Source organism: Protopterus annectens, chromosome 15.part0 (genome assembly GCF_019279795.1).
Source record: "Protopterus annectens isolate FY-2018-M chromosome 15.part0, PAN1.0, whole genome shotgun sequence".
In the NCBI taxonomy this organism is placed as follows: domain Eukaryota; kingdom Metazoa; phylum Chordata; order Ceratodontiformes; family Protopteridae; genus Protopterus; species Protopterus annectens.
The window spans coordinates 694,205,584-694,225,370 of NC_056749.1; the positions used below are offsets into that span (position 1 = coordinate 694,205,584).

At 41.4% G+C, this 19,787-nt stretch overlaps 1 protein-coding gene across 1 annotated transcript in view; it reads right to left on the reverse strand.

Annotated features, from left to right (window-relative positions):
- Positions 1-19,787, reverse strand: part of LOC122789870 (adhesion G-protein coupled receptor G6-like) — a 189,934-nt gene that overhangs the window by 161,485 nt on the left and 8,662 nt on the right. Inside the window, exon 2 of the mRNA XM_044057304.1 lies at positions 16,718-16,839. Coding sequence (XP_043913239.1) covers positions 16,718-16,839 — 122 coding nt within the window. The remainder of the gene's footprint in view (positions 1-16,717; positions 16,840-19,787) is intronic.

Consider the following 19,787-nt stretch of genomic DNA (forward strand, 5'->3'; position numbering starts at 1 on the left):
ATAAAACAGTTACTCAGCAAGTCCCATTGTGACTCTCGTAGTGCATGTGGGTGTTAATGACTTGTGACATAGCTCCCTGGACTATATGAAGATAGGCATGCTAGAGCTCTCTGACTGTGACCCAGGCAGCATTAAGCAGAATTTTATCTTCTCCAAGAATGATACCTCAGTATGAGCAAAGATGAGTAACTTCAATAATTGACTTAACGTTTGGTGTCATTTAAGGGGGTGCAATATCTGTTGGGCAGTTTCACCTTTTTTAATTCAAGTCTATTGGGTTTCTAATACCATGACGAGAATGGACCCCATTCCTAAGTCAAAGTATGAATACATTTCATAAAATTAGTATTGCTTCAATCTTTGTCAGCCACATTTGCTCTTCAGAGCACTCACAATATGCCCAGTAATGACGACTCCTGCAATTTATACGGAGTTAGATTGGCAACATATCTAAATATGATTATAAATTCTTTTTTATAAGACCCATTGCTCCTACTACTATTGGAACTGTCTGTGTATCTTTCTTCCACATTGCTCTCATTTCTGCCTGCAGTTCCTGGTATTTTATGACTTTGTGGCTCTATGTACGCAAGACACTATAGTCACTGAGTGTGGCGATTTCAATGATCAATGCTACTTTTGTTGGACCACTATATCCGGTTTTCTAGCATCTATCTTTTGAACTGTTGGTAATGGATGATCACATGTGATATAAACTTCATTTTCTGTCATGCTTTGTGGCTCATGTTGCCAGTGTTTTTCAGCACCTCAGTACCATAATGTTTGCACAATCTCCAATGCAACAGTCCCGCCACATTATTATGCCTTTCAGTATACAGTCCTTCTGCCATTAGTGTGTCGCAACCAGCAACAAGGTGTGGCTGTTTCCAATTTAGTTTTACAAAACCTACATTTTGTCAGTTTCTCCGACATGTTCAATGGACTTTGTAAACCAGCGTGTACGTAGCCCACTATCTTGGGCTGCCAATATTAACCTTTCATTTCTCAATTTGAATTTGCCTCTCCTTAACTATTCCTGCATTCATTCTTGATCAACATGAGGCTCTTCCAGAAGTTTTCTATACTTGCAACTAGATTTGTTTTTTCCACATTTCTTGCCTTCTCATCTGGTCCTTCACTTTATATTCTTTTGTTTTTTGGCACATTCAGTTGCTGCCTGGTTCTTATCCATTTCTGGTTTGATTTCCATTCCTGCTTGCCGTTGAAATACTTCTGCTAAATTAAGCAGAGAGGTCATCTTAGATTTATTAGTCTCATGTTTCAAAACTTTCATTACATTCGGATCTTGTGAACTCAGTAGATGTGCGGAGTCCCACAATTTCCGATCTATACATGTAATCCATTTCAAGGAGGCCCTGTTTCACCAGGGAGGATATGCACATGTTCCATCTAGGCTTTTGTATATCCTCACTCCTATTGTGCCTTGTGCCTTTTTAGGTAATGCCAAATGGGTGAAACTGCCCATGTAAAGCAGTGTCATTGATGCATCAGGTAACACACTCACTTTTAGTGCAGAAGGCTGTGGGTTCTATTCCCTCAACAGATAGATGGATTACTGACCATAGTTTTGATAGTATACTGTGTGTCATTTATAAAGCCGTGGATACCATGTCCTGCTTCTGCTGTTTTGCACATACACATGTTAGGGTAGCATACATGTTAGGCTGTGGTCACTGTCTCAGGCTTCTGCTTGCTAGTATGCACAGGTGTAGCCTTGTATGCACAGGTGTAGCTGTGAACTGTCTGCATCTCCTTTATACCATGATAACTGGTATGTCCTTTGTGTCTTTCGGCATTGGGTGGAATGAGAGAATGTTGTCATCTGCTACAGGAGGCAGAAGAGACTTATGGCAGCTAGTGAACTCCTCCTTTGTCGCATGATCTAAATCCTGTCACTTGTCATCACTAATGGTACCCTTCCCTTTGTCTTGCTCTTCTGCAGGTCATGATTGAATCTTAGAGATGTGGTTTCTAAGCCTCTGCTTGCCCTTGAGGTGTGTGGCCAGTGTGAAGTACTCTGCCAGGAGGTCTCACCCCCTTATGGGGAGGTAGTTTGCCCCAATCCTCCATTCCATGCCATTCAGAGCTGCAGTGCATGGTTGAGGCGGTAGTTGATATGGCTTGACAGGCTGGGTTGTTGAACATCAACCCCCTTCTGCAGCAAAGTGTAAATTCACTGGCCCACCTCTTTCTAGACATTCAGTTGCCAGAGGTGGGTTTAATCTTTACTGCTGGCTGCCTAGACTTGGTACCTCTATCTACTGGGTTCCAATAATGCCCATGTATGCCAGTTGGTAGACATTTGCCTACCCTATCTTTGTGGTATATCTCATGTCTCCTCCTTTTAATACGTGCATATTTATCCTTGTTTGACCTGTTACATGTGTGTTTGTGTACTCTTGTACACAAACACACATGCTGACTGGGGTAGTCTATCTGGGCTGTGATAACTGCAGTTTCAAAATAGGTGATTTTATTCGAGAGAGAAAATGTAAAGCTTGAAATTGCATTATGGACATGGTAGAAAGCAAAGAGTAGATGAGGACAGTTGAGTAATGTGTATATCTGTTAGGTGATACAAAGAAAGAAAGTTGTAGTGAAGTAGAAATAGGTGTAGGTTTTAAGTGTGTGATTGTATTTTATAGGTTCATAGGTTGGTACTTGGCTATCAGCCCTAGGGTCTATACAAGCCTAGCCATAATAATTCTCTGGCTATTTCTTCCCACACTATTTACTTCCCTGGACCCCTGTCTAACAGGGTGACTGACGTGATCCCCGGGGTGAATTTCCTTTCTCCAATCCAATCATCAAGGTTCCTTTTGAAGGGAGCCAAAGAGGTGCTCTGCTTGACATGTATGGGCAGTCTATTCCAGAGTCTGGAGAGTCTCTGGGTCAGGAACCTATCCCTCCAGCATGTTTTGTTTATTGTGATGACAAGGTTTAGATCCCTGGAGCATGTGGGTTTGAGGGATTGGTATTTCTTTAAGTGTAGCATGTCCAACAGCTCTGGGTTTGACATGGCCTTGTATGTTAAGCAGAGATCGCCTCCTGAGTATACGATATGCTACAGAGTATAGCTGGAGTTTAAGGAGGTCAGCATAGGGCATCTGCTTTAGGCCTGTAATTTTTTTTTAGTGAGGTATTTCTGCGTCCTTTCCAGTTGTTGCAGATGTCTTGAGAGGTACATATCAAATGGGGCATTGTATTCTATAATGGGGTCTAAGGAGGGATGAGTACAGTGGGACAATGACCTCCTTTTTTTCTGGATGAAAAGCTCTTGGTGATGAGGTGTGCCACACAGGATTTCCTGACTGTTGTGGCGATGTGGTTACTGAAGGTGAGACCACTGTCCACCTGTGTCCCTAAGTCTCTTATCGCACTTTCGGTGTTTAGTGTACTGCCACCTATGTGGTAATTAATGGGTACATGCTTTTTTACCAAAGGGGACAACTATAAATTTCTTGGCATTGAGCTTGAGCCCATGGCTCTGGCACCAAGCATCTGTTTATGTAAGGCCCTTTTGTAGAGTATCCACATCATTTCAGGATTCAATAATGGCTCCCAGTTTGCAGTCATCTGCAAACTTTGCTAGCCAGAGTCCCTTAGTGTTGGCTTGTATTTCAGAGAAGTAGATGCCAAACAAGAGTGGTCCCAGGACTGAACCCTGAGGTACTCCACTTGTCACTTGTCTGGAGCTGGATTTGGAGTCTGCTACTTTTACAGTGCGGGTTCTTTCAGTAGGCCAGTTGGTAACCCATCGAGTGACATAGGGATTAATGCCCAGCTTAGTAAGTTTATCTATGATTCCAGAGTGGGGGATGGTGTCAAAGGCCTTGGCGAGGTCCAGATATGCTGCGTGGACTGCCTTACCCTCGTCCACGGCTCTGGAGACTGATTCTAAGAAGTCAATCAGGTTCAGGAGACAAGATTAGTCCTTCATGTACCCAAACTGGGTAGGGTCCAGTGTTTGAAGGTTGCCAATGTCTTTGTTTATAAGTTCCATGATAATACGTTCCATGGCCTTGCAGATCAGGCTCATCAGATTGAGGCGGTAGTTTCCAGGATCAAAGGTGGATCCCCACTTGTGGAATGGGATAACTGTAGCTGTGCGCCACTCAGTGGGCATGAAGCCTGAGGTGAGAGTATGATTAAACATGACAGTGAGGTGCCAGTTCATTTTGTAGTCCATGTAGTACACAGCCTGGGATGTCATCTGGTCCCATGGATGCTGTATTCTTAGCTTTGGAGAGTGCAGTTTCTACCTGTGTGGCCATGATTACTGGTATTTGGCAATTTTTTGGTATTGAGATGGGCCCTTTAGGGGGTGAGATGGGGGTGAAGTTGGCACTAAATCTATCCTTGGGATCAGTACATTTAATGCCATTCTGTTGTAGCTCAGAGAAGATCTGAGCATTGCCATTTAGATTCTTGACATAGCTATAGAATGCCTTGTGGTTGTCCTTGGAATCTTTGGCAATTTCATTTTTTTTTTTTTTTTTCTGGAGGGAAAAACTTGTTGGGGTAAGTAGAGACAGCAGAAGTTTCAGTAAGGACAACGGAATGGAAGACGGTAGGAAATTTACACTGAGAATTTTCTCTGCTGAGGTGTATAGAGGTAATCTAGGCATGGTGTGTGTGTTGGCTATGGTCTTAGTGAAAGGGGTCAAGCTTCTCATTGTCATTTTGATGTTGTTTATCTGAACAACAAAGGTTCTTCAGTGTTGGATTCAATAGGATTCAACAATTTTTAATACTTGAAAAATGCCTAAAAATTACGTTTATAGGTTTGTAGGTACTTTCCGGGCTATTGATCACTGAGGATTTTTAGATGCACAGCCATACATTCCCATGAAGATTTTAGTCCTTGTATTGTAAGTACGAACAACCCATAGATGAGCAGAACATTTGCAAGTTGTCCTTATTCATGAGATCTTGGTGGGGGGGGGGGGATCTTGTGGCTCTTTAGGTAAAAGAAAATGATATACAACTTGTAATCTTTTTCAAAACCTACTGCAAAGGATTTTTCCAGCCATAAATATATTGCAGCTATTACATCTGGTGTGGTGGTGCTGCGGTAGCGTTGCCGCCTCACAGTAAAACGTTGTCCTGTTCGATTCTCAGAGCATCTTCTGTGTGGAGACATGCGTGAATGGGCGTACCTTCGTTGAAGGTTGTGCGTCAGGGCCAGCAACTCTGCACGTAAAAATCCACTGCCAATCATTAGCTGACCGGAGTTCCGCTGTGGCGACTCCTAACCGAGAAAAGCCGAAAGACACAACAACATCTGGTGCCATAACTTCCTTTATTCCAAATTTATATCTGTGAGGGAATTCAACAGATTGGGATTGAGTGTGGACACTGAGAAATATCAAGTTACCAGTGAAAGCTCGGATGAGGTATATATAAGGAACAGTGACAGGCTTTGCTTAGTGGAACATTGCAGAGGTGTACCCAGATATCTGGCAGCATATATTTTTGAATGTAGGAGCCATAATTTCTGGCAGGTTTCGGGAACAATATTTGCAAAACCAGGGAGGGATAGCATTTCAATCAACATTCATTTCTTATGATTATTATGAAGTTAGCCCTCCCCACAAAAAAAAAAAAAAAAAAGCTGCAGACAAACTGTTTGTTATAACTTTAATGGAACATTGAATAGCCAAATGTGGAAGAGGTTTATAAAATCCCCAGTGCAATATACATGGCTATTTTTTTATTTGACATTTGTTTACATTTGTTTACTGGGGTAGTCTGACTGGGCAGAACCTTTTTTCAGTGAAAGTTCTGGGAGCAAAGCTCCACATAGTAACAATACATAAAAACATAGGCATAATGAACATTTTTTTCTGCAATGGTGAGCGGCGTGACAGGGGTATCCTAATTTACAGTACCTATACAATAGATAAAACCCAGCCAACTCCATTATCTGCAGTTGTAGTAGTACAGTTCAGTTTAAGGTGGATGTAAAGTCCAGTGATACTTGGTGTGCCCAATGGCTTACATTGGGTAGTAAAGTGTTTAAACAGCAATGTTAAAATAGATATCTGATAATTACATGTAGGAAATGGGGATTACAATTATTCAGTGTGTGCCATCCTCAGTTTTTCTTTTTCGAGGATGACTCATTTTGTTTTTAATACATGCTATGCATTTTTTATTTCTGATTAGTTTCTTGCTTTTTTCCTATTTTATGTTTTTAGTTAAAAACTACTATTTGAAAGTGTCCTGCTTTTCTAAGCTAAAATGTCTTGTTTCTCTAGACTCTACCTAAGCTACAACCAATTTAGACAGCTGGGAACCTAACTTTAAAAGGTCATCCAAAGGGCCATGTTTCATAAGGACAGCACCCTCTTCCCCAGGCAGCTGGTATGTAGAGAGAATCCACAATATTTTGATCTTTCTGGCATCTTACTATATCAGTGATACTGCTTGATGCTGCTAGTGTGTGTGCGCGTGCTTACGTGTGTGAACGCGCGTGTGCTTATGTGTGTGAATACCTATGCAATTGTCCAGTTTGCATTTGAAGGTAGATATAGGATTATAGAAGATTTTTTTCTTGTCATGAACAGGCTAATAATACTTTGTAGTACATAGAGCTTTAGATTTTTAACTGCTCTAATGTACTACTATTTAAAAAGGGGAAAAAAATGTTTGGAACTGAAGTGTTTTATGTCTTTGAAATGTAAAACACTATGTATTCCCACATAGGTACTGGCAGGAAGTTAAAGGCACTTCATTCTGCCATGCAGTTTTGTAGGTGTGATAGTGTAGTATATTAAAACTTTTAAAGTTGTTTTAAATGCTGGACTCTGTTCTCTGGTGGTTGCCACTAGCTGCTGTTATGCTTTTGCATCAGGCGAAAGGTTAACAGCACTGATTGGTGCTTAAAAAATTTACTAATCATCTTTTTTTATGTCAGAAAGGTGCTTGCCTTGCCCCCCCCCCCCCCCATGGTTGTGTAATCATAGCACTTCATGTCCTGCAACAACATTACTGTTCCTCTACTGCAAAGATAAGAGGATTAAATGGAGGGGGGAGTGGTATTCAAGCAATTTGTTTTATTTGGATCAATATTGTATAACCCATAAATTTCAGAATGGTGTCAAACTGGCACTAGGACTACCCATAATCCTGCAGAGTCTTTCTGATGCCACTAAGCTGAAATTTCTCTGGTCAGAAAATTCCTTGAACCCAGGATGCCAGTGAATGTAACAAAATAAGCTAAATGTCAACAGTATTGTCAGGTCTGAGAAGCAGGATGCTGTGCTTATGGGAATCCTGATTGAAAGGGCCAGATAACTTGTTTTACCTAGATCAGGGATTTTGGATTTGAAAAGAACACAGAATGCAATCAGTCTGGAAAAGTGTCAACAGCACGGGGTTGCATAAAAAAGATACCATAAAAGACAAGTTACAAGATAGTAATACCTCTCCTCTGGGTTAGTGTAGTATAGGGCAGGTAATGTTGTTATTGTGCTGTAGGGGCGCTGTGGGGGATTAACAACATGTAGTGTTGGTTCTGTATTCTCTGGTCACTTGTTGGTTCCGGTGTACGTATGGCTATGGGGAAGATGTGAACATGTAACATGGGTGCGCACCTGGAGGTTCTTATTAAAGAAAGGCCTTACAACTCCAGAACCGTGTGGTCTCCTTATTTACCAGGATATAACATATTGGCGACGAGGATGGGATGCCTCAGAGTCCGCTGAGAGTGAAAACGGCGGGGTGCAGTTAATGTCGGACGACGAAGAGACTGGGGCTGCCGGAGTTATGTCTGTTTCCATGTTAGGGTCGCTGGTTGCATACGACTGTCGGACACAGACCTGGGAGGAGTATTGTGAAGTGTTGAAACATTTTTTTGAAGCAAACCAGATAATGGACGCGGGCCGGAAGCGAGCCATATTGCTGAGCTTGGTGGGCAGCAAGACGTACAGTCTGATGAGGAACTTATTGAGTCCTGATAAACCGGGGGATAAATCGTTCACAGAGTTGACTAGCTTGCTTCAGTCACATTATAACCCGAAGCCGAGTGAGATAGTCCAAAGGTTCAAGTTAAATTCAAGGACTAGAATGGCCAATGAAACGGTAACGGAGTATGTTGCAGTGCTGAGGGAGCTGGCGCAACACTGTAATTATGGTGACAGACTGACAGAAATGCTACGTGATAGGCTCGTATGTGGCATTGCAGATGACCGCATACAACGCAGATTGTTAGCGGAGCCTGAGTTGTCGTTTGAAAAGGCCTTGAAGCTTGCACAGGCCATCGAGACAGCGAATAAAGACATTCGTGATTTACAACCAAGAACAATTGAGGGGGTTGGGAGCAGGAGTGCTACCCCACTGCCAGTGCATAAAGTGGTAATGGAGCATAAACCACAAGGGAAGTCTGGTCAGTATGCCTATTACAGGTGTGGCGGTGAACATCTGTCACGGAACTGTCGTTTCTTAAATGAAAAATGTCATGCTTGCGGAAAAAAGGGCCATGTGAAGAAAATGTGCAGGTCAACGCCCTCTAGGGACCAGCAGAGAAAGGGGGAGGAAAAGAGCAGCATAACAGACAGAAAGGGAAACCGGAAAATAAAACAGCAGTATGCACACCACATGCGTGAAGGTACAGATCAACAAACCAGGGAAGAAGAGGAAGTGTTTACTATGTTTAACATGAAAGAGGCAAGGATGGAAAGAGTCGATCCCATTACAACCCAGTTGGACTTAAATGGTAAAATGGTGCAGTTTGAAGTGGATACTGGATGTAGTGTGACAGTTCTGTCAAAGGCTGAGTATGGGAAGTTATGGCTAAAAGAAGCTCAGGAGCTGCAGGACTGTTCAGTGACTTTGAAAACATATACAGGTGAAACAGTTCTCACACTAGGGATGGCAAAAGTAACTGTAACACATAAAGACAAAGTCAAACAGTTGCCAGTCATGGTGGTGGCAGGTAATGGACCAAACCTGTTAGGCCGGGCGTGGCTAAAGGAGCTGGAATTGGGCTGTCTACAGCTCCATAAAGTAGAACAGCATGTGCTGACCTTGCAAGATGTGCTGGAGAACAACGAAGAAGTGTTCAAAGAGGAACTGGGTACCTGGAGGGGTCCACCAGCAAAGATACACATCAAAGAAAACGCAACGCCAAGATTTTACAAACCAAGACCCGTACCATACCCAATGAAGAAGAAAGTGGAGACTGAGTTGGAGCGACTCACCAAGCAAGGTATAATTGAACCAGTAAAGTTTTCGGAATGGGCGGCACCCATTGTTCCAGTATTAAAGCCAGATGATACTGTACGCATATGTGGTGACTACAAGCTAACAGTGAACCAAGTTTCGAAGCTGGAGCAGTATCCAAACCAACAGTGGAGGATGTATTTGAAAAGCTGTCGGGAGGTGAAAAGTTTAGCAAACTGGACCTCAGTCATGCATATCAACAAGTCGTTCTGGAGGAAGGGTCTAAGTCATATGTCACCCTTAACACACACAAAGGTTTGTTCCAAGTAAATCGTTTACCCTTTGGTGTTTCCTCTAGTCCAGCTATTTTCCAGAGAATAATGGAGGGACTGGTGGCAGGAATTCCGAAGGTGGCTGTTTATTTGGACGACATTCTGTTGACGGGTAGGAACAACCGCGAGCATCTGGAGACTCTGAACGAGGTGCTGAGGTGACTGCGAGAGGCTGGTCTGCGGGTGAAGCGGAGTAAATGTGCTTTCATGGAAAAGGAAGCAGAGTTCCTGGGTTACAAGATGGATGCATCGGGCCTACACCCCCTGCCAAACAAGGTAAAAGCCATCCAACAGGCACCTGCACCCACAAATGTTGCAGAGCTGAAGGCCTACTTAGGCTTACTCAACTATTATAACAGGTTCCTACCAAATCTGTCAACGCTGTTAGCTCCTTTACATAAACTATTAAGGAAGGAGACCCTGTGGACGTGGCAGGAGGAACAGGACAGAGCGTTTGAGCAGTCCAAGGAACTAATGCAGTCCTCAGAGGTTTTGGTGCACTACGATAGTCACAAGGACTTAATTCTGTCATGTGATGCCTCACCTTATGGGTTAGGGGCCGTGTTGGCACACCGTATGCCAGATGGACAAGAAAGACCCATCGGGTTCATGTCACGAACCTTAACACTAGTGGAGTCAAACTATTCCCAGCTAGACAAAGAGGGTTTGGCTGTAATTTTTGGAATTAAGCGGTTCCACAAATACCTCTATGGCAGGAAGTTTACTGTTTGCACCGATCATAAGCCCTTGTTGTCACTGTTCAGCGAGATGAAAGTCGTGCCTCAGATGGTTTCTCCCCGCATTCAGAGATGGGCTGTAACATTGAGAGCTTATGAATATGAGATTGTTTATAAGCCCGGGAAACACCATAGCAATGCGGACGCGCTGAGCCGTCTGCCGCTACTGGGGCATCTCAAGGAAGAGGAAACGGAGGACCGAGTTTTGATGATGGAGGACATCACGTTGGTGTCAGCGAGGGAACTGAGCGAATGGACACGAAAAGACCCGGTGCTGGCTCGAGTGTTTCAGTGGGTCCAGCAAGGCTGGACAAACTGATCCAGTTTTTCGGCCCTATGAGGTGAGGAAAACGGAGCTGAGTGTGCAAGATGGATGCGTGTTGTGGGGGGCACAAGTGATAATTCCACCCCCAGGAAGACGTGCACTTTTACAACAGCTGCACCAGGGTCATGTGGGCATCACCCGAATGAAGGCCTTAGCACGAAGTTATTTCTGGTGGCCCAAGTTGGACCACGACATTGAAGTCGCTGTGAAAGAGTGTAACACCTGTCAACAACATCGCAACTCACCTGTGGCGGCACCACTACACCCATGGGAGTGGCCGAGTAGACCTTGGCAGAGACTTCATATAGACTATGCAGGGCCTTTTATGGGGGCAATGTTTTTGATAATAATGGATGCTCATTCTAAATGGATGGATGCCTACCCAGTCAAAACAACCACTTCCACCACTACCATTGAATGCCTGAGGAAGAGTTTCAGTAGCCAAGGACTACCAGAGACTATTGTATCAGATAATGCTTCATGTTTCATGAGTGGAGAGTTCAAGGGTTTTCTGGAAAAAATGGCATCATTACCGTCACATCAGCACCATACCATGCGGCTTCAAATGGCTGTGCTGAAAGGGCTGTCCAGACCTTTAAAGCAATGATGACAAAAGCGGAGGCGGAAGTATGGCAGCAAAAGTGTCAAGGGTGTTATTCAACTACCGCATTACACCCCAGTCTGACCCGGATTGTCACCTGCCGAGATGTTGCAAGGACGGAGATTAAGGTCAACATTGGATCTGGTGCATCCAAACATCCGAGCTAAGGTGGAGAGGACACAGTGGAGGCAAAAAGAACATCATGATCGACGATGGAGAGAGAGAAGTTTCCTTGCGGGAGATGCAGTGATGACTCGAAACTTCAGCTATGGACCTAAATGGATTCCAGGGTTCATTGTCAAGAGCACAGGTCCACTGTCGTACCAGGTGAGGTTGAATGGAGGTTTCTTGGTGAGGAGACATGTGGACCAGATTCTGCGGAGCGAACAGAAGGACTTCATGGAACTGCAAGCCCCGGAAATACCATTAGTTTCGGGAGAAGGGCTCGCAGCGGCAGGAGGATCTCCGATCCTGGGGCCCGAGGAAGACCGCCGGGACTCGGAAGGAGAGGTTCCCGAGGACCCAACCTTTCCAGGGATGGACACACCTGTACCAGAGGTGGTAACTGTGACACCGGAGTCACCTAGTGTGGTACCATTGCGCCGTTCTAAGCGTGCACTGGTTACTTGAAGGACTATCAGTGTTAAAAGTGCATGTATAGGTTAGAAGGACAACATAACTTGATTGCATGGTAACCGTTTAATAACTAGCCGGTTATTTAGAAATTAAGTGACTGGATGGATTGTTTTTTTGACTTGCTCCCTCGTTTCTCTTATGTAAGGAGGCGTATGTCACAGCTTAAGAGGGGAGGAATGTAGTATAGGGCAGGTAATGTTGTTATTGTGCTGTAGGGGCGCTGTGGGGGATTAACAACATGTAGTGTTGGTTCTGTATTCTCTGGTCACTTGTTGGTTCCTGTGTACGTATGGCTATGGGGAAGATGTGAACATGTAACATGGGTGCGCACCTGGAGGTTCTTATTAAAGAAAGGCCTTACAACTCCAGAACCGTGTGGTCTCCTTATTTACCAGGATATAACAGTTAGTGAAGCAGAGAATGTAGTAGAAATAAAGAATTATCTAACAGGAATGGAAAACGTACAAGATATAAAAGTTTTAGCAGGAAAAGAGGTTTGATTGTTTAGTCTGCTGTTCAGCTTTAAGGAATATGGGTGAGACCCAACTCCATGGAACTTGGGTGACCCCTGACTCTAAGGAACACAGGTGAACATAGAGTCTAAATAATGCAGGTGAGTCCTAATTCTAAGGAGTACAGGGTGCTCCCACTCCCCTCACTCTAAGGAATACAGGTGAGCCCTGACTTTGTATCATGACTTCACTCATCACTCTGAGATGCACACTCATTATGAAGATTATTGCACTAAGAACTCTGTGGAGGATCATATGAAGAAGTTGGTGGGAAAAAAGTGACAGGTTTATACCATAGCAGTCAAATAGGGTGTATCCTTTAGAGCTAAAACTAAATCATACTGGTTCATAGGTTGGTACTAGGCTATCAGCCCTAGGGCCTATACAAGCCTAGCCATAACAATTCCCTGGCTATTTCTTCCCACATTATTTACTTTCCTGGACCCCTGTCTAGCAGGGCGACTGACGTGATCCCTGGGGTGAATTTCCTTTCTCCTTTCTGGTGCTGAATGCAGGTATTATAATCTTCGTCTTTTAACAATCATTTATTACTGTGAGTCAAGCTGGGTGAAAACATGCACCCATTTTTCCTCTATCTATTCTCTTATCTTCACCCCTTTCCTTTTCAGTTCTTAATACTTCAAAGTGAGGTGCAGGTAACACATCTGTCTATCTATGTAACTGGATACTATACACAAAGGAGAAAACATGGTTACCCATTTACCTGTTGTCATGCATACAATCTGCAGCTCGCATTCTGAAACCAGCATTTGGCTGGGTCCTTCAGTGACATTTACCTCCCGTCTCTACCAGGAATATGCTGAATCAGTTTGCTTCTGGTGTAAGAGTATGTATGTAAAGTCATGCAGTCTGTAGCCTGCCACATGAATGAGTCAGCTGTTCAGTAATGACACTGGAACAATCATTTGTCAATCTGATGGTTGAACAATTTTTAATAATGAGCTTCTCATGGCTTGAAGACTGAAACAATTGGCAGCTCCCCATTAATGGCCAATAAACCACAATAAAGCAATGAAAGACACCAAGGCAGTTTACAACAGTGAGTAAAAGCTATGAGCTCTGAATGAGCTTCACCCTGTAGTCCATGGTTTGATTCTTTCAACATCCATTTGCCTACTGCAGGACTCTGAGCAAATCACTTAACCAGACAGTGTTCTAGTGTCACCACTGAAAATTGATTATGCCTAGTAGCCCCACTGGTTAATAAATATATAAATACTGTAGATTAATATGGTGAAGAAAATGTTATTGTCATGCTCAGCATCTTCAAAATGATAAATGTTGTGCCTGAAGATAGTGCAAGTGTGCAGGTTTTATAAGGGGTGTTATTTATATTCTGATTAGGACTCTTAATATAAATATTCTTAACTTCTCAATGTACATGATCCAAAATGTGTGCAGCGATATTGAGAGGGCAGGCAATGTACTTTTAGTAGTCAATTAAGCATTTTTGTAAACTAGCAAGATGGCTTCTGTTAATAACTAGACAGGCTTCTAGCACAATATTCTCATCTGTGTTCTGCAATATCAGTTGTCCGCTGGAAAGATTTTAAGATACATAGACTGGAGAAATAGCTAGATAGATGGATAGACAGGCAACTAGTTAAATTGCTAGCTAGACTGATAGAACAAAACCAAAAAAGCAGCAACAAACCAATAATCCACAGAAAAGCAAATGCAGGCCAAAGGACTGCACAAGGTAGAAGAGATAATTCCACTTTATTTATACAGCAGTAAAAGGTTAGCGCTTTCGTCCCTGAAACAAACTAGGAACTTCATCAAACAAATAAAAAATGTTCCAACAGCTTTTCAAATCTTGTAACCTAAAGTGCATGTTTAGTGTAGTAACCTCAACTAAACCACACCCCTGGTTCATGACCTACATACAGCCTTGCTTAAGAAAAAATACCTCAATGAATGACTTTAGTATAAAATGTAATATATAAGATAACATATCAAACATTTTAAAATTGTAAACAAATATAAATACTAAAGAGACACTGCTAAAATGCATATCTAACTGACATAAGTAAATAAAAGACAAAAAACATGTTAGAGCTGCGAGGATGGTAACATTGCGGGAATGTTTTCTTTCAGAATGCAATAATTTAGAAAATATGTTCCTAAATAGAGGTTACCCTTGAGATTTAATTCAAGAATTAATGAGGGAAGTTATTAGAGAGACAAAATGGACACTTTAGGGCATTATTGGGGGACGGACCTACTGACCAGAGCCCTACTTCAACAATAGATACAACATGTTTGGACGTGCTAACAAACAAAGAGAATAATAAAGCTAGGTTTGACAATAGTGCAATATTCATCACAACATTCTCTACTGACAGCCACTTTATTAAAGAAACACTTAAGAACTGGAGTTTGAGTACAGATAGGTGAATACCCAGTCTGTATTTATAAAAAAGGGCAAGAATTTGAAATTCTTTTTTGAAAATTTAAACACCCCAAAAAAACAGGATATATGTTTAAGTGTGGTAGGTGCAAGTTTTGCCCATATATTTTACCAGTGATATTAATGGGACGAGCTATAAAATTTTGGGTAAAATTTTGTTGCAACTCAGAAAAAGTGGTTTATTGTGCTAAGTGTTCCCAATGCACTTATTTCTATATAGGAAAAACTGAACACAAGTTGAAACGCCACATTGGGGAACATATGAGGGACATCAGAGATGAATGCGAGTTCAGTTCTTTGGCAAAACATGTTAAAGAAAACAGTGGACATAATTTTAGATTTATAGTGTTGGACAGTGTAGCAGTGAACAATGGGGGGGGGGGGGGGCATGGCCACTGCTGCTGGAAAGACAAGAATTGATATGGCAGTTGTGCTTAAATGCCAAGGTTTGACCTGGGTTGAATGAGGCTGTTTTAATTTCAAGTGTATTAAAATTAAAAGCCTTGAATAGATGACACCTGATTTTATATACATTTACATATATACAAGTTATTTTTATGTAAATACTTGATTTTATAAGTATTTTACAAGTATTTTGCACTAGGTCTTTAATAGAAAAAACATGTTTTTGTCTTTATTTACTTATTTATGTCTATTAGATATGCATTTTAGCAGTGCATTTAGTATTTATATTTGTTTACAATTTTAAAATGTTTGATATGTTATCTTATATGTTACATTTTATACTCAAGTCATTCATTGAGGTATTGTTCCTTAAGCAAGGCTGTATATATATCATGAACCAGGGGTGTGGTTTAGTTGAGTTTAGAGGTGTGGTTTGTTATGTCACTACACATGTACTTTAGGTTACAAGATTTAAAAAGCTGTCTGAACATTATTTATTTGTCTGATGAAGTTCCTAGTTTGTTACAGGGATGAAAGCGTTAACCTTTTACTGCTGTATAAATAAAGTGGATTTATAACTTCTTCTTTGTGGCATCAGCTAGACTGATAGACATATTAATGGACAGATGGAAATAAGTAGACAGATAAGATACCTCCCAGTAAGATTCCACATTTTCCAAGTAAAACTGTGTTAGCAGACAGATTATAATGGTTCATGCATAAAGCATGCAGATGGTGGTAACAAGGCATATTTACCCAAATGCCAGATGAGGCCTTCACTGCAGGGAAATAATGTTCTTCTAAGACCAGTACTGCATGCACACTGCAGGCGGGTATCGGGGGAAGGATGATGCAGATACGACCACTGCATAATAGCATGTGACATGTGCCCATTGATAACCTGCATTCATTGTGCAGTGCAATCTAATGAAAGAGTTAAAGCCAGCAGAAAAAATATCCTCCTCAAAATGGAAACCCCCCCCCCCCCCAAAAAAAAAAAATCATACAATTTCATAAGTGCAGTAACATGCTAGGTTCTGCATTGGAAAGATATCTTTTCAGTTTTCATACAGCAGCTCTCACCCTTTTGTCTAAACACATGAATCTGGTTTAAAAAAAAAAAGACAAATGTCTAACACTGAGACAGATTTTAAGTATTGCTCTTAAATACTTAAAAAGTTGCTAGAGTAACAAACTTTCCATTAACAAGCATTTTCTCAATGATATGAAGTTAGAGACTTATCTCACTGTCATTATTTAGGGACTTCATTCCTCAATGATTAGCCAGAAACATCACAAATCGTATGATAAACATTCTAAAAATGAGGCAAGATTGGATATTTTCTACAAAATCATGGACAGCAGAGACCTTTGTGGCACACTCAAACTTCTATGGCACTGCCCCATTGGACCACCCTGGGTTTTTTGCAATATCTGTTGACTGAGTAACAAATGTGCTATTATTCACTGTGGATGTGTATAGAAGGCATATATACCTGTTGTATGACCAGATGTGCAAACATAGAAAGCAGGTAGAAACTTTTAAACTCACTCAAAAACTATGTACGTCACCAAGATGACTCCAAGGAAAATGCATGATATTCCACACCCGATGTATGCGATTATTGTAAGAATGATGTCATCCTTTTCGTTTATCTCTGTTCGAGATATAGCCTGAAAATAAAGAAGCTATTAAGTTGGACATTCTAATTACTTTATCTGAACAACTCATTTTACTTAAAAAAAAAAAAAAAAAAAAAAAAAAAAAAAAAAAAATGAACCAGTGTACATTGTTTAGAAATATAAAATCTGTAACACAGAACGGTTGTCTCGTTTTTTTTTTTATTTTATTCCATTATCTCTCCTTTGACTTCTTTGTTCCTATATGCTCTGCAGCTCCCACTTCTACTGGTGTAACCAGCATTGAGACATACCCCAAGTGTAACCTGTTGTGGTTGGGTATCATATTTCTTGGGAAGAAACTAGGAAGTGTGTACCTGTTACACAACTGCCCCACCCTGCAAAATGGAGGAGGCATGCAATCATATTGTGACTCAGTGTTTAGCTGTACAAGTCCTGCATATCTAGTGATACAACACCACAAAGTGGGCATGCAGGGCTGTTGTGAGGAAGTCACCCCATCTACAAGGTGATGCACTTCTTTTTGCTTGCATACCAGCACTCTAGCAGCCTCCTTTGTTAGAGCTGCAGTTACAGCCCCAAAACTCATGGCTTAAGCATGATCCCATCTCATGTCCACACTGTTTTTCTCATTTCTTTCAGGAATAAGTGTCTCATAATTCCTATTTTCTGTACTTATAGCTCCTTCACTGTCTGAGGTAGTGACTGAAATGTCTAAGGCTTGCCCCTTCGGACCATCCTGGGTTTGTGGCAATGTCTGATTACTGCATGACAAATGTTCTGTTGTTCACTATGCATGTGTGTGTATATAATACATGTATACCTGGTATGCGACCATAATAGCAAGAACAGAAAGCAGGTGGAAACTCTCAAACTCACTCAAAAGCAATGTACATCACAAAGATGACTCTGAGAGAAAGGTATGATATTCCACATCTGATGTATGTGATTATAGTAAGATAGTAAAATCTAGTAATGGGCATCCGTATATACTAGTGATATGGGGCTGTGCAACCAAACATCCAAAAGCAATGCCATTATGCAAAGCTAATTATAAGGCTATTTCCAGATAATGTGCATTATTTACCAAAGGGGACAGCCATAAAATGATACTGACAAAGGCACTTCCTTTGCATCAAGGTTATTACTTCAGCTATGTCAGTGTTTCAAGTCAAGCAGTTGAAGACATACGAGCACCTTCCACAGATGATGGATTAGTAGAAAGGTTCAACATAACACTAAAATGCATGCTAAGGAAAGTTACTGAAACAGAGGAGAAGCAGTAAATCCACTATTTTTTAAATGTGTGTGTTAACTAGGCAAGTTCACTGGACACGTGCCCCTTTTCGGGTGACCTGGGAGCACTGTCTGGTTAAGTAACTTAGAGTCTTACAGCAGGCAATGTGCGGTAAAAGGAATTGAACCTTGGACCACTGACTACAAAAAGCAGTCCATTAACAATACAGAACTTGAATTGTTTGCTCTAACTGCCTAACCTTACTGGCTATGCTTCATCAAGTAACAGAGGTGTAACAGGCTTTATCTGGGTTTACCCATTTTGAACCTTTGTACCCCATTCATCTCCGAATACTGCTTAATAATGTTAAGGAAGCAGATATGATGCCATTTAAAAGTGGATAGAACACTGTCTTAATTCACAGGATAGACAAGTCCGTTATGCCCATGGTAAAGGAGTGCATGTAGATAGTCAAGGAGATGTAACGATGAATTAGTAAAGAAAACACCTGACTTTAGTGAATTTAACCCAGGAGATGAGATAATAGTGATGAAATAAAAGGGCCATTTGACAGGACTGAAAAAGAAAATAAATGTAGTGAATTATATAGTTAGCCAGGAGAGAGAGAAAATTAATGTATGGGAAATGTGGAAATAAGAAGAAAGTTGTATTTGGCTACTTGTAAGTTGAAATTCATATGGGTGACACCAGAGAATCTCTAGCTGATGTACAGCTGGAGGAATCCTGGTCTAAAATGCAAAAGCAAGAAGCAAGATTGTTTTTAAGAAGCAAAGGGGTATTCCCAAACAATACCTGGGATAACTAAACTGACAGAACATAAAATATTAAATCAAAGTTAGACTGAGATCTTACTGAATACCACAGTCACAGAAACGGTAAGAGAAGAAGTTCAAGAGATATTGAAACTAAGAGTGAAAAGAGACTGGCAATGAACAATGAAACTACCCAAAAGTGCTAGTTCTAAGCAAATGCCAAAACATCAAGTTAAATTTGCCAAAACTACTTTTGGCAACAGTGAGTGTGTCTAAGTTTCGGGAGTGTAGGTGGTGCCCCCATAAGGAAGATGTAGGGGACTTCCCCCACAAAAAAAAAAAAAGTTACTCAGATGTTCACTGAATGTAATTTCAATACGTTGTTTTCAGTTTTATTTACGTAGGAGTGCTGTTCTAGTGACATGAAACTTGTCACCTCTGCCCACAATTTGCTTCCCTTGCATCTTTTTGAGATCTGATTGCTATTCTTAATTGTTCCTTTACCCCTTGAGTGCAGAAGAACATGACTGAGATTCCTGTTGCCCTTGTAATTAATATTTGTGTGCAAGACTTTTTTCTAAGCTGATTATAGGAGTGGTAATTAAGTTAGCAGCCCTTACTAGTTTTAGGTTAACCAGAAGACTGAACAACACTTTTCATGGCCTGGACAAATTCCCACATCCAGCACAGATCTGCCAGCCATGTCCTGTCACAGTTTTCATTACTATCTTTCTTCTCTGTAGGTATGATGGCAGCTTTTGAACTAACACAGGTCCTCAGACTGAAGACCAAACCATCTTCAGGGGATCTCAAGTAAACGTTTTCCCCTTTCCATCTCCTGATTAACTGGACAAGATAAGCAAGTGTTTTACTACATTTATACCGTAACTACTTTATTGGGACTACTTAATTTATGCAAAGGCTTTAAACAGCGAATGCATATGCATCGAACCAAGAAACCATTGAAACAC